Below are 14,379 nucleotides of genomic sequence, written 5' to 3' on the forward strand. Positions count from 1 at the left end.
CACCTGAGAATCACCCATCCTTATGCACCAGAACCGCAGCTCTCACCACGTCCTACAAGTGACGGTGTCGCACAAACGGTTTTCCCCAACTCTGAGCAGCCACTGGTCATTGCAGAAGGCAGGTTACAGGGGAGGGTGTTGGGGAAAATAACACCAACATCACAACATGAACCAGAGTTTTGATGCTGCTAAGCCAAGCGGGTCTCCCCAGCACACATCAGTACAGCAGGTTGCAAAATACTTAATTTGCCCTTCCCTGTCAAACAACGACTTCAGTTACAATTTCACCCAAGTTCTGCTGGAACAAGCTCCTCAGAAATTCGGTCTGCTCCAGAGTACCACTACCAGCACCACCAGCATTCTGAAGCACAGTATCCCATAGTGTTTTCTGTTAGATACTCACGTTTATGATGAAAGGGATGCTCTTTCCTGTCATTTCCACAAATCTAACTTGCTGCCTAGGAACAAATTCTCACAAGCCACTGGCAAGCCTTAGCAGCACAATAAAACTCTTGCTCCCCGAGCAACATAGGTCTTCGAATTACTCCAAATTACCTCGGTGACCTCTGTGCCCTGGCTGGAGATGGGTCTGAAAGCCCTCACAGGAAAAGGGACTCTGTTTCTTTGAAGGTGTCGACTTGTGGTCACTCAGATAGTCAGCCACAAGCATGAAATGACAAATTGGGAAACAAAGCAAAGCATGCAAAGAGCTAACGCAAAACCAAACCATTTGTGCATCAGGTTAAGGAACTGCTTTTAAGCACAAGTCCCAAAAAGTTATTTATTTATCCTAGAGAGGAGAGCATTTTACAAATCCGTCACCCGGATGTGACAGCTCTTCTTTGTACTCTTTGTGGCAGCAGCAAGACCATAATAAAAAGTATTACTTCTCAGTGACAAAATTCCCATCAATTTCAAAGGGAAATGTGCTCCCGTTCCCTCTTATTGTAATTGTTCTCCAAATTATGGAAGAAAATTTTCTTGTGTATTTCATTATTTCTAACCGTTTAGTCTAGAGGCACAAGCACATGTAGTTCAGAGGTCCTAACACTTCCTTCTCACTACCCACATTTAAGTCATCAGCTGTTTCACACAAGCTCACCTTTGGCAAAACAAGGGGAGCCAGGACGCAGCTCACACAGGCAGAGTCCAGGTGGTGGCCACGAAACACGCGGCTCCTGGTCCTTCGTTTTTAGATGCACCATTTCAAGTAGTGAAGGTCTCTTCTCTAGGGCACTTGGCAAAGCTGCTGCCGTGACTCAGTGGTGCCCCAGTCACTCAGCACCTTCTATCACAGCGCCTCTCTGTTGTGCATCAGAACCAAGTTTTACAAGAAAACCATAAACAAAAAAGATGGTGGTCACCATTTCTGGTAAAAGCATTGCCCTGATTTTTCTATGTCTACCCTCTTTCTCTGTAGTTTCCCTTAGGTGAGGGCATTTCTTCCATTTTAGGAGAGTGCACATCACTCTGAGGTTGCATAAAGAGCTGCTACCGTAGCCTGCCACAATGCGGTTATACACATGGTTGAAACAAACAATAAATAAAGAGAAAGACATACAGGTTTTAAATATAGGTTTCCATTAAAAGCATTACAAAGACAACTTCTTTCATTTTGAAGACAAAGAAAAAATTCACTTCTACTGAAAAAAAAGATTAAAAATCACCCCTTTGCAAGTAATTTTAATGAGGAAAGGTGCAGGGAAGGGAGGGAGAGAGGACGCGGAGAACTAGCAAGTGTTCAAAAGGGCAGATGCCCACCATCTTGGTCATTTTGCAATGGCACCTTCTTCTCACACAGTCAGGTCAGAGCGCCACAGAGTCCTCACGTGGAGGATTTCACCACCTGCTCGTATGGGGGAGGCGGCGTGTTGCAGTAGGAAGGTGGGGGTGGGTAAACCGGGTTTCCCTGTGGGGAGTTGGGCTGGACGTGGAAAGCCATAGCCATGGGATTCATCACAGGTCCACCTGGATCTGTGTAATACGGCACTCCAGGCTGTTGTGACCCTGGAAGAAAGAAAGGGAGAGAAAAGGTATCAACAGCAGCAGCAACGTCAGGCAGCAGTCATGCTCTTCCAGGGGTTAGGAGAGACCGTGTACCTGTGCTCTGTGCACTCACCAAGTGCTCACCAGACCAAGGACACAGAACCAAGTTTCTCCCATTCCAGGGAAGACCCAGACTGACAGGACTACATTCACTTTTCAAGATTTCAGCAAAAAGTTTCAATTTTGCATGCCATGGAAATAACTTAGTGGAATGAAGGACACCACTGCCCCAGCAAAATGCCATTTGAAAGGGAGCCCTCCTTGGTTCTCCAGACAGAAGAACTGTCATGCCTACAGAAAGGAATCTCAGATGGACCAAAAGGGGGTTCCTGTTGCACCTCCCAACTCAGGTGGGAAGTCTTCTGAGACAAAGAGGTCTTCACAGATTATTTTCTAACATCCTGGGTTCTCTTGTATGTCAGAGCACATCTCAGACAGACCCATTTCCCCTCTAAGACCGGATATGGCTAAGGAGTAAACAGGTACAAAGCAACAGTCTGAGTTGAAGCCAATTACGGCTGGCTAACAAAATGGGACAATATTGTTCAGCACAGATTAAATTTAGGAAACGACAGCAGAGCCTGCAGGGACAAGGAGAGGAAACTTACAATCAAACACTAAATTCCTTAATTGTGACACATGAGGAGTAACAGAGAGCGCTGCCGTGAGGAGTAATGGAAATAGCATGTAACCCTCCTCAGACATCACAATGTCCAGTGGAAGACTACTAAATGCAATTTTGGCAATTAAAGTCACAGAGCGCCTCTATCTCAATATGTTAATTAGTTTCCTTTTCTTCCTCTCTGTCTCTTTAAACAAGGCTGGACTGGAAGTTTATATATATATATTATGACTGAGCAACACACTTTCTTCTTTTGGTAGTAGTCTATCTTTCCTATAATGAAACAGCCTCTAAGGGATTTTCAACTCAATCTTTCATTTTCATGACTTGCTGACTCTAGGACTCAGTATTACCACAGAAGGAATACAGGCATCTTGAAGCCTTAGGCATCCTTTAGTACTTTAAGCATTCGGGAAGGACTTACATACCGCATCCAAAAATGCACCCTTACAATATTAAGATCAGATTGGTCAAGCCATAATGCCCACGGATGCAACTAATCCCAGAGCCTGGAGTGTCTGGCTCAGGAGGTTTTTTTTGGATGCTTATCAGCAAAGAGGACAGAAAGCAGATTGTGAATGCAGTTATTTCCTTCATAACAAGAAGGATTTTTTCTTTTTGCCTATGTGAGGGAAAAAGGCTGCTCCACAGCCTCTCTTCCTTTGCTGTGGAGATGAGGAACCCTTGTTCTGCTTCCACCCAGCATTAGCACGCAGCTGCAGGAGAGCCAGGCTGGGAAAAGGACCCAAGTACTCCTTCTCCAGAGTCTGTGCTAATATCCTCTTAGCACAGAGCACTTTTTCTTAAGCTTTTTTGTTTCAAACTTAAATCCTGCTCAGCTCTGCAGTTTCCAGGTGCACAGGGAGAAAAGAAGTAAGGTAGCTAGCTCGCTGCACTCTGTTATTTTTAGAAAAACCGGTGTTTTCAAACCCAGCATTTTCATTGCATTTCTGCACCACCAGCTGTCCCTCAGCGCACAGAAACTCAAAAAGGAAGCCATGAACTAGGGCACACGCAGCACCTCACAAACCCACGCAGCAGGGGATCACAACAGAGACACCAAGAAGGTGCAGGAATTCAGAAAAGGCAGGACAGCAAGCGAGGAACAGGGAAAGCACTTGGGATTGCTAAGAGACTGACTCCAAGTTCAGCAAAACAAGTACAAAAAAAGTTTTGGTGGGCTTAGCTCAGATCCCAAAGCTTTTACAAACAGCAACAGCAATCTGGAAGTAGGTGGCACAAGCAAGCTACCAAAGGTCTCGTGCTTATTTTATATTTGCTCACAATTTGTATTCCATGAGGTGTCATGAAAAACTAAAAACATGTTCTAAAATTAAATCTGGCATTCACCAATCCAGCCAAAGACGCTCCTTGTTTACATAATCTTGGAGTTATTTTTCAGGCTTAAAAATATCCTTTAGTTAGTTTCATTCCCCGCCTCCAAACCTCCACTGCTGAAAAATAAATACTCTCTGGGGAAATGCGTGGAAAGCAGAAAAACAGATGCTGAATGGATGCTTTCCAAAAATAAAATAAAAAAATAAAAAAATGAAAATAAAAAACCAACAATTTAGGATTTAAAAAAAAGGTGATTAGAGTGATGGTTTGTGTCTGTAACATCTCTTTATCCATTTAGACCTGTGACAGAGAGGGAGAAGTGCATGTCTATGAGCACACGCTAAAGAATGCAAGAAAGAGCACTTCAAAAATCTGTACAATGCATGAGGGTGTCCAACAGCATGCATGATGGAGGGGAGAGCCTGAATGCTCCATCTCTGTACAATGGTTGTAGTCAGAGCTCGCTGAAATGTTTTTTATGACACTTTTCTAAGGAGGTTGTCTAGTATGCCACAGAGATGTGATGGTTTAGAAAATGACTTTTAACAAAGAAGTTCGAGGCAAAAGTTCAATGCAAAATACTCACTTGTATTTCCACTTCCAAGGCAGTGTGAAACAAAAACAAATTGCCAGTTCCTAAAAACTTGCCAGAAAAGGTTGTTATCCTCTGGCTTAAGCTCACTCTAATATATCTTGTGACAAAATGACAGCCCAGGAAGAAAAGTGCCATTGTACCAAGCAAGCCTGCATATGTGTGCCTTCACAGGCAAGTGTGAGCACTCTCTTTTGCCATTGGTAGACTGGTCAAAAATGTCTTGGTTTGGCCTTGCTGAGACTGGGAAAAGGCAAGCACCTGAACATGCATTCAGGTGTCATCTCAGCACTGCGCATCTTCCAACTAGAGGCAGCTGGATTTAAAACGCTCCCACCAGGTACAGACATCTTCTGCTTACAGGTGAGTCTTAACTCTGCAGGATTCTCCCAACTGGGACTCTCTAACAGCCAGAGGGTAAGACATAAGAAGCTTAGAAACAGTACTGCCAGAGAAGCCATCACTAGGTAGATCCTCTTGATGCTCACAGCCACGACTGACCAGAGAGCAATCACATTGACAAAGGCAGAACTTTGCCACAAAAAAAAACCTAGCATGGAACATGGAAGGCAAATCAAAAGAGAAGACTTGCAATACTGCCAGACCACAGAATAATAATATTGGGCTTTCCTTCACCCCTGCCAAATGCTATTAACTATATTTAAAACTCTTTTTTCATATTCCTCACATGAAGAAAATGTCACTGCTGATTTTGGCTACCTATCACCTTGTCTACACTGCAAAGTGAGCACTTGCCATCCCATTCATGGGTACACAGCTGTAAAGATGCTAGGAACCATAATGGAAGGGAACTGAAAGTTGTGTTATCCTGGGTTTCAAAATACTGTTGCACACTGCTGCTCCATGATGCCATTTGGAAGGCAGAACTTCATTCATCAGAGGAGGTGGCTGAATGGTTTAGTGCAGGGAAATTCCTTGTCCAAATCCCCCAGTTTTCAAAAAGCAAACCCACCCACCCACTCCCAAAAGAAAACAAACAAACAAACAAAAAACAACCCACACAATTTCTAATGATTTGGCAAATATAAGATATTAATGGAATTTGTTAAGTGAGCAGTCTCTGACCTGATGCAGTGTTGACTGGTTGTCTGGTGTAAGACACATTAAAAGTAGGTTCTTCTACTAGTGGAGGAGGGTACATCCGCCTTCGGATAAAGAAACCAGCTCCACAACAGAACAAAACTCCCATCATCAAAAGAAACCTAGGCAAAGAGAGGAAGGAGGTCAAAATCCACCTGCATTCAGGCAGCTCTCAAACTGAGATTGTTCACTGAACGAAACAGAGTACCACCTACCAGCCGTCAACCTATGGCTTATATTGGGGTTTCTTGCATCACAGAATCATTTAGGTTGCACAGGTTGTCTCTAGAGAGCAGACCTATGGCATGTGAGATCACCATATCTTGGGCACTTGTGGACATACTGTGGACATTTCTTGCGCTTTATTACTGTTCAATGTTTACTGGCATATAAAACACAAATCTGAACCTGAAACACCCTTGAACTTTTGGAAAGTTCATATTCATATCTGACCTTCGTTACTGGATTGTTAAACTGAAATTCCACATCCGTACAGATACAAACTGCGCATCTTGCACCCAAGTCTAGCTCTCACAGCACCTAGGCTGGCCAGTAGGTTTGGGGTGGGAAGGTCTGGCTGTAGGAACAGGAATGTTATTCTGCAGCTGCTCTTAAAAGAAGATTCTTAGATGTTCTTAAATGAGTAACACTGCAATTTTGTCTCCCATGGGAAATACGGTAACTGCCATTTAAGTTCAAGCAAGAAGACTAAAGCATTGAGCAGTGAAAATGACAGGTTTTGTTTTGTGCTTCCTAGACAACATATACATTGTTAAAGAAAAGGACATTATTTTGAGTCAGTTCTCCTCAACTCCTTTTCCAACCTGACTAAGGCTTCCTCATCATTCTTCTGCCCTGATGCTGTGAAAACAGGCATATGCAGCAACAGCACATCAGGAGATTTTGTTCTTAAGAGTACTTTAATTCAAACAGTGACTTTCCCTGTGTTTCTTTAATTAGTTATCAGATGCAGTAGTGACTGATGCAAGTTCCAGTAAATCTAAGTGGTTCTTCAACTTTAATTGCCACCTCATTTCCTTTATTCTCAGGGCCCTTTTCGGGAAGACAATAAAGCTGTGCTCTTTTGGAAAGGTTGGAGGCAAGAAGAGCATTTTTATATTTATTTTTTCTGCCTAAGTTGGCCAGAGGCAAGCCTACACACCACACTTATCTTCTCTGGAGCACTCCCAGAGGCCTGAGAGGAACTGTGACACTGCATGACAGTGGGAGATATTTTATGCAAAGGGTCAAATTCTGTTCTTGTTTCTACAGTGGACACAAGAGAAGAATGAGGTCCTGTTTCCCTGAGCCAAAATTAATGTATTCCTTTTTGGCTGCGTTCCTGCAAAGGATTTGCTCTGAACAGAAAAACAGAGATTTACGACGTCACTCTAGGGATTCAGATGCAGAACTCTTCAGTTATATCACTAAGGATTGTACGCTGAAATCCCACAGTCTGCTTTGGGAAATCTCTGTATTATATCAGGCTTCTGTTTTTCAGTGGTTATTCATTTCAATTTTGAAGGATTTTTTTTGAGCAGTCTTCAAATCCTATATAAAAATTCCTAAAGCCAGGTTTTCTCAGAGAGCTTTTGCTTTCTCTCTACTGTAATGAGAAGGTTTTATTCAGGTGTTTTCTTAAATTCCTCTCTAAAAATAATTTACCTTATTTTTTCGTTATGCATATAAAAGTGATTAGTTTAAGCTTTATCCAGATTACTGAGCTGCTGATTTTGCAAGCTTAAATCTTTCTGCCTTCTTCTCCCTTGCTGTCATCTCCAGTAAAATCCTCAGAGTCATAAATGTACTACTCTTTCCTTTTAACTGAAGCCTCAATTCATCAGGCAAGACTTTCTTAAACCCTGCTAAAGCACGCAACTCTCCTTATGCAACTCCCTTTTAAAACTCAGTGTCCAACAAAACTGGACAAATGCTGCCATTTGGAAGTAGCTGGGATGGGTGTAAGGACAAATGTGAGATGCCTGCCTGTACAGCCCAACAGGATGCAGAAACAGGAAAGGCCAACCTGAAACAAGTAGCCTCCTTTTCTAGTATTTTCTCACTGCTTATCATAGAAACACTTCTCTGTTATTGTTGGGAGCATCAAGAGGAATGTATAAGCAAAAAAATAAAGTCCTTTCATTTATGCGCACACGTATACATTACCACGTACTTGTAACTATTTTAAAATACTAGGGCTGGCAATACCCTGATTCATGTTCTACAAACACGACAAGAAAAGACCACTGGAAACATTAAAATCAAAATTTAGCTGTGACCTACCAAAAATACCATAGTCGCTGGATAGAGAGAGCTCTTACACAGCATCTTGAACCACAGCAATCCTCATAGGAGCGACATCTGCACAGGAAAAAAGAGAAAAGGATGTTAGGGGAGTGGTTGTCACTCAGAGCAAAACAAACAGCATCAGATCAGACTGGGGAAGGGAATACAACCTCAACATAAAACTTCCAGCAAATTCAGTTGTTTTAAATTAATGCTACAGAGCTTAAACACAGAGAGGAGTCCCTGACTCAGATGCTGCTAGCCCCCCTGCCAGAAGCTTTATTTACAACATCACTGTGAGCCTGGGAGGCAAAACCTGCAACTGCTGCCCTGCTGGCACAAAGCGCAGCTGGCGCTCTTGATAAGGACAGACACCACTGCTTATTTAGGGCTGTGAAGGAGCTAACATCTCAGACAGTAACCCCGGCCTGATCTAGTCTTGCACCCTGTCCATTTTCCTGGAGTTGCTCCTGGTCCAGGAAGTTGTAGGAGTAAGAAAATACCACGGTCCTCACTCCTCAACTGCCATGTATACATGCTCTCTGGGACTACCACCCAGTGTAGGATCCCAGAGCTACCACCAGGAAAGAAGTCCAGCTGAACTGCTAACAGCAAACTACACGTGGCTAGATAAGGTTGTCACTCACGTGTACATATCCATGGCACGGCGCTACCACAACCCAGAAGCTTTGTACATGTTATTGAAACTGCCTTCCTATACACTTCTTTCAAAGCTGCCTCAAAAAGATTGATTTTAGCATTTAATTCTATATAACAGGACATGCTACAAAGAAAAGTGGTATTACTGTGTTTTACTTCACAGTAAATGAATGCTGCATGCATCAAAAATGAACCATTTGGGGTTTTATTCACTGCAACAGTCGAGAATTACAAAGTCAAAAAGTGCCAGATCATTCATTCTTCACACATTGGCAGCGTTCGAATACAGAAAACATCAAGTGCAGAAAAAACTTCAAGTGTACCATTATTAGCAATTTTAAAGGCATTTTTTGCTTTCCAGAAGTTGCAGCAGACTGCAGCTGCCAACAACTCCCATTATTTCAGTAGGCTTTCCTCCAACAATGCATTGCAAATTAATATTTCATATCGAATGGAACAGCTTTAAAAATATTACAGCACCAGCCACTGCAAGTACAAGGTACAGCTTCACTCAAACCAGAGCCAGCACATACGTTAACAGCAACAACCTCTGAACAATTTCTATGGTAACTGCCATTCCCAAACCAAGGAAACACGCTACATGTTTAGCAGGATAAAGGACAGAGGTAACACAGAAACCATGGGATGTGACAGACCTGGATGAAAATATTCAGATTATCCACATACCAAAGGAAAAGAGGTGGGTATCACAACTGGATAAATCTTTTTAAGGGTGGCTACATCTGTATGTTCAATGAACACATTTAATTAAGCATCCGGGTTTGGGAAAATTTGCCCAACTAAATAATTGTGCTCCCATATTTGCATGCCAAGCTAAAAAAAACGGTTGGGTAATTGTACAGACATTTACACAGTTACATGCTCAATTAACACACCTCCACTCAGAAAATTCATCAAGTCTCACAGGCTTCAGCCTGTAAATGGGGGCAGAGGAGGATGATCTATGGATACATAATCTGCCAGTGAAAACTGCATCCACCCTGCTGATGACAGGCAGGCAGGATTTCTTCTAGTAAGCCTGAGGATCTGATACTTTGGTCAGCACGGCAAGGTCCCCTCTTATGCTTAGACACCCAGCTTGGCATTTGAGCATAGTAAGCTGCTAACACCAGAGGAGAAAATACCCACTTTACTGTCCCTGAACCAGAAAGCATCCCCATCGCCAACATCTCTTTTTTAAAGCTCACCATGACCCTAACAACTGCTCATACTGAAAACTACCAGATATCAGAAAACTACCAACAGGACTTTGCAAGCCAACATTAACTTTGAGCCTGACTGGGGCCAAGAAATAAAGCATTCCTCCATGCTCCCCATGCAGATCGACCCAATGGGAGCTTTAAAGACAAGCCTTAAATGCACTGACAGGATCGGGCCACTTACAAAATGGCGGGGCAGCCTCTGCCTTCTGCTAAAACAACAGTGACAGTAACCCTGATGCTCTTAAACACATTAACAGCTGTTAATCCACACCAATGAGCGCTTGCCCTTTTGCTGATGCTGCACAGCAAGGACTTTTAAGGCTCTTTGGGCCAGAAAAGCAGAGGAAACGGCCTGTAAATCCATCCAGAAGGATGGAGCTGGAGGTCTACTGTGTGGGACAACTGTGCTAGCATACAAAAACACTTCTCACAGATTCTTGCCGCTCCGCATTTCGAAAGAGTGAGTTTTCTTTCAGACTTTGACTTGAATATGCTTACAACAGTGACTGAAACTGTGTTTTCCAGCTGACCTGAAATATAGACACAGACACAGACACAGATTTCTAGGTTGGAAGAGACCTCAAGATCATCGAGTCCAACCTCCGACCTAACACTAAGTACTCCACTAAACCATATCACTAAGCTCTACATCTAAACGTCTTTTAAAGACCTCCAGGGATGGCGACTCCACCACCTCCCTGGGCAGCCCGTTCCAATGCTTAATAACCCTTTCGGTAAAGAAGTACTTCCTAACATCCAACCTAAAACTCCCCTGTCGCAACTTTCGCCCATTCCCCCTCGTCCTGTCACCAGGCACGTGGGAGAACAGACCAACCCCCACCTCACTACAGCTTCCTTTAAGGTAACTGTAGAGAGCGATAAGGTCGCCCCTGAGCCTCCTCTTCTCCAGGCTGAACAAGCCCAGCTCCCTCAGCCGCTCCTCATAAGACTTGTTCTCCAGACCCCTCACCAGCTTCGTTGCCCTTCTCTGGACTCGCTCGAGCACCTCCATGTCCTTCCTGTAGCGAGGGGCCCAAAACTGAACACAGTACTCGAGGTGCGGCCTCACCAGAGCCGAGTACAGCGGGACAATCACCTCCCTAGACCTGCTGGCCACACTGCTTCTTATACAGGCCAGGATGCTGTTGGCCTTCTTGGCCACCTGAGCACACTGCTGGCTCATATTCAGCCGACTATCAACCAGTATTCCCAGGTCCTTCTCGGCCAGGCAGCTTTCCAGCCACTCATCTCCCATCCTGTAGCTCTGCTTGGGGTTGTTGCGCCCCAGGTGCAGGACCCGGCACTTGGCCGTGTTGAACTTCATACAGTTGACCTCAGCCCATCGCTCCAGCCTATCCAGATCCTCCTGCAGAGCCTTCCTGCCCTCGAGCAGATCGGCACACGCACTTAGCTTGGTGTCATCTGCAAACTTACTGAGGGTGCACTGGACGCCCTCATCCAGATCATCGATAAAGATATTAAAGAGGACCGGCCCCAGTACCGAGCCCTGAGGGACACCACTTGTGACCAGCCTCCAACCAGATTTGACTCCATTCACCACAACTCTCTGGGCCCGGCTATCCAGCCAGTTTCTAACCCAGCGAAGCGTACGCCAGTCCGAGCCCCGAGCAGCCAGTTTCTTGAGGAGAATGTTGTGGGGAACGGTGTCAAAAGCCTTACTGAGGTCAAGGTAAACCACATCCACAGCCCTTCCCTCATCCACCAAGCGCGTCACTTTGTCATAGAAGGAGATCAGGTTCGTCAAGCAGGACCTGCCTTTCATAAACCCATGCTGACTGGGCCTGATCGCCTGCTCGCCCTGCAAGTGCCGCGTGATGACCCTCAAGATAATCTGCTCCATGAGCTTTCCTGGCACTGAGGTCAAACTGACAGGCCTATAGTTACCCGGGTCTGCCCTCCGGCCCTTCTTATAGATGGGCGTCACATTGGCTAGCCGCCAGTCAACTGGGACCTCCCCCGATAGCCAGGACTGCCGATAAATGATGGAAAGCGGCTCGGCCAGCTCCTCCGCCAGTTCTTTCAGTACCCTCGGGTGCATCCCATCCGGCCCCATCGACTTGCGCACATCCAAGCTCCTTAGCAGGTCGCCAACCATTTCCTCATGAATAGCGAAGGCCACATCCTGCTCCCCATCCCCTTCCACCAGCTCAGGGCACTGGGTATCCAGAGAACAACCAGTATTGCCGCTAAAGACTGAGGCAAAGGCGGCATTAAGCACCTCAGCCTTTTCTTCATCCTTAGTAACTAGGTTTCCCCTCGCATCCAGTAAAGGATGGAGATTCTCCTTAGTCCTCCGTTTCGCATTGATATATTTGTAAAAGGATTTTTTGTTGTCTTTAACGGCAGTAGCCAGGTTGAGCTCCAGATGAGCTTTGGCCTTTCTAATTTTCTCCCTGCACAGCCTCGCTACATCCTTGTAGTCCTCCTCAGCGGCCCGCCCTTTTTTCCAAAGATTATAAACCCTCTTTTTTCTGCTAAGCACAAGCCGCAACTCTCTGTTGAGCCAGGCCGGTCTTCTTCCACGCCGGCTCGTCTTTGGGCACGTGGGGACGGACCGCTCCTGTGCCGTTAAGATTTCCTTCTTGAGGAGCGCCCAGCCTTCCTGGACTCCTCTGCCCTTCAGAACCGCTTCCCAAGGGACTCGGCCAACCAGCGTCCTGAGCAGCTCAAAGTCAGCCCTCCGGAAGTCCAATACAGCAGTTTTACTGGTATACAGCAGTTTTACTGGTAAGCTATCTGGTTTTACTGGTGAGCTATCATCCGATCTGTGAAAGACAGAGAACGAGCACCGAGAATCACCACGGGACTGCCCTCTTGTAGACCTTCCTCAAGCAACTGAGGCCCCAAAATTGAAGGGTTTGGGGGCTGTGGGCGCTCTGCACCTCGGCCTCCACACGCACACCTCACCACAGCACCTCACGGGACAGGGAGCGGATGCTCTTCTGTCTAACTTGAAAGCCCCTAAATAATTTTCCTGATCAAGCTAAGCCCCAGGAGCTTTGCTTTTATTAGACTCTAGCTAAAATCCAGAGTCTGGGAGATGAGACATACTCCTCCCCCCCCCCCCCCCTTGCTTATTTTGTATCTGTTTTCTCTAGAGCAAGAAGGGATGGGAAAAGGTTATTTTAAAAATCTGTAATTATGGTCGTTCCAACAATGAATATTAAAAATAGCATCTGTGTGATGAGTGCAGTACCTGAATTGACTTTTTACTTTTAAACTCTAAATTATCTAGGCTACAAGTCAGCACCATTTTTAAAGTGTCAGTAGCTTCAATTTTCTTCCTGCAAAAGAAGACAAAAGTACCAGCTGGAAGGCAGAAAGGCTCAACTGCTGAATGTTTATGAAGCTCTTGAGACCACTGAATGGCAAACAAACAGGCCATCAAAAAGGAGTTTTGTCTCCTACACAGATGACTGCATTTTCAAATGGTTGAAAATGAGATGCAAAAGACTGAGGAGTCTCTCCCTATGGCTGTGTTTAGAGTAAACCCATTTTATAATAGCCAATACGCTTTCCAAGGCAACTCATCCAAGGCTAAGCATTGTGTTTACTGGGTTGATCTGTGAAGCTAAACCAGTGTCATGACTCAAGGGAAATCTCTTTGAGATCTGACACAAGTAACACTCACTTTTTACCTATAACAGCTAGCAAGTGCTTGATTTTGTGTCTTTGAGTATGAACACAGGTATGTAGGAGTTCAGAATCACGGATGGTACCACAATCACAATGTGCTGGCTGTTCGTGTTTTCCACCAGTTGGTAGCAGCTGCTCAAACAGACTGGCAGAACAAGCAGCCATTTGCTACTACCACTGCTCGGGCACTGTTCGAAAGCTCTGCTCGTCTTTTGTTCTTCGTTCAATGTACTACGAAAAAACAACACAACTTCTGCCAACATTGATCCTAATTACAACAAAATTAACTTACTTATAAAAGCCATTATTATTTGCAGGCAAAAGATGACAATAAAATCAGCTTATTAATGGAGCAACAAACAAGCTTAAGCATAATCAATCTTTGATGTACTATCTCTTACTGCCTGATAGCAAATCCCAGCAGAACTAAGACTTCGGTTCAGAAAAAAAACAATGAAGCACACACATATATTTATTGAATTGATATGCATGTCCTTTAAATTACCCTTGTGCATTGGCTGTGCTTAACAGGGAAGGACTGGTTGTGCCTAGTGCTGGTATACCTTCCACACAGCAATCCCAACAGTTATAGCCCCCTGGAACGTATGTCCGCCTCTCATGCTGGATTAAAATTTTGCTTTGAGGCAATTTTACTTGAAAACAAACAAACAAACAGAGTTGCTTGGAATTAAAAAAAAAAAACATTTGTCACGTTTGGTTCTGTCTTCCTTAAATCGGACACATCAGTTATTACAGAATTGCATTCTTGAGGAATGAGCTATACAACCAGTCTAAACTGGACTGAGTTCATCCCCTACAGAAGACTATTCTAAAGCCAATTTCCCTCTTTCACA

The 14,379-nt window shown here is 44.5% G+C and overlaps 1 protein-coding gene across 2 annotated transcripts in view; it reads right to left on the minus strand.

Moving 5' to 3' along the window:
• Positions 1-1,666: 1,666 nt before the first annotated feature.
• Positions 1,667-14,379, minus strand: part of VOPP1 (VOPP1 WW domain binding protein) — a 68,083-nt gene continuing 55,370 nt past the window's right edge. For both annotated transcript variants that reach the window (XM_035552481.2, XM_035552482.2), the window contains 3 exons: positions 7,983-8,060; positions 5,685-5,821; positions 1,667-2,007 (listed from right to left, as the gene is read on the minus strand). In XM_035552481.2, the coding sequence (XP_035408374.1) occupies positions 1,826-2,007; positions 5,685-5,821; positions 7,983-8,060 (397 nt within the window). In that variant the 3' untranslated portion in view covers positions 1,667-1,825. The remainder of the gene's footprint in view (positions 2,008-5,684; positions 5,822-7,982; positions 8,061-14,379) is intronic.

The sequence above is a fragment of the Cygnus atratus genome, chromosome 2, assembly GCF_013377495.2.
Source record: "Cygnus atratus isolate AKBS03 ecotype Queensland, Australia chromosome 2, CAtr_DNAZoo_HiC_assembly, whole genome shotgun sequence".
In the NCBI taxonomy this organism is placed as follows: Eukaryota; Metazoa; Chordata; class Aves; order Anseriformes; family Anatidae; genus Cygnus; species Cygnus atratus.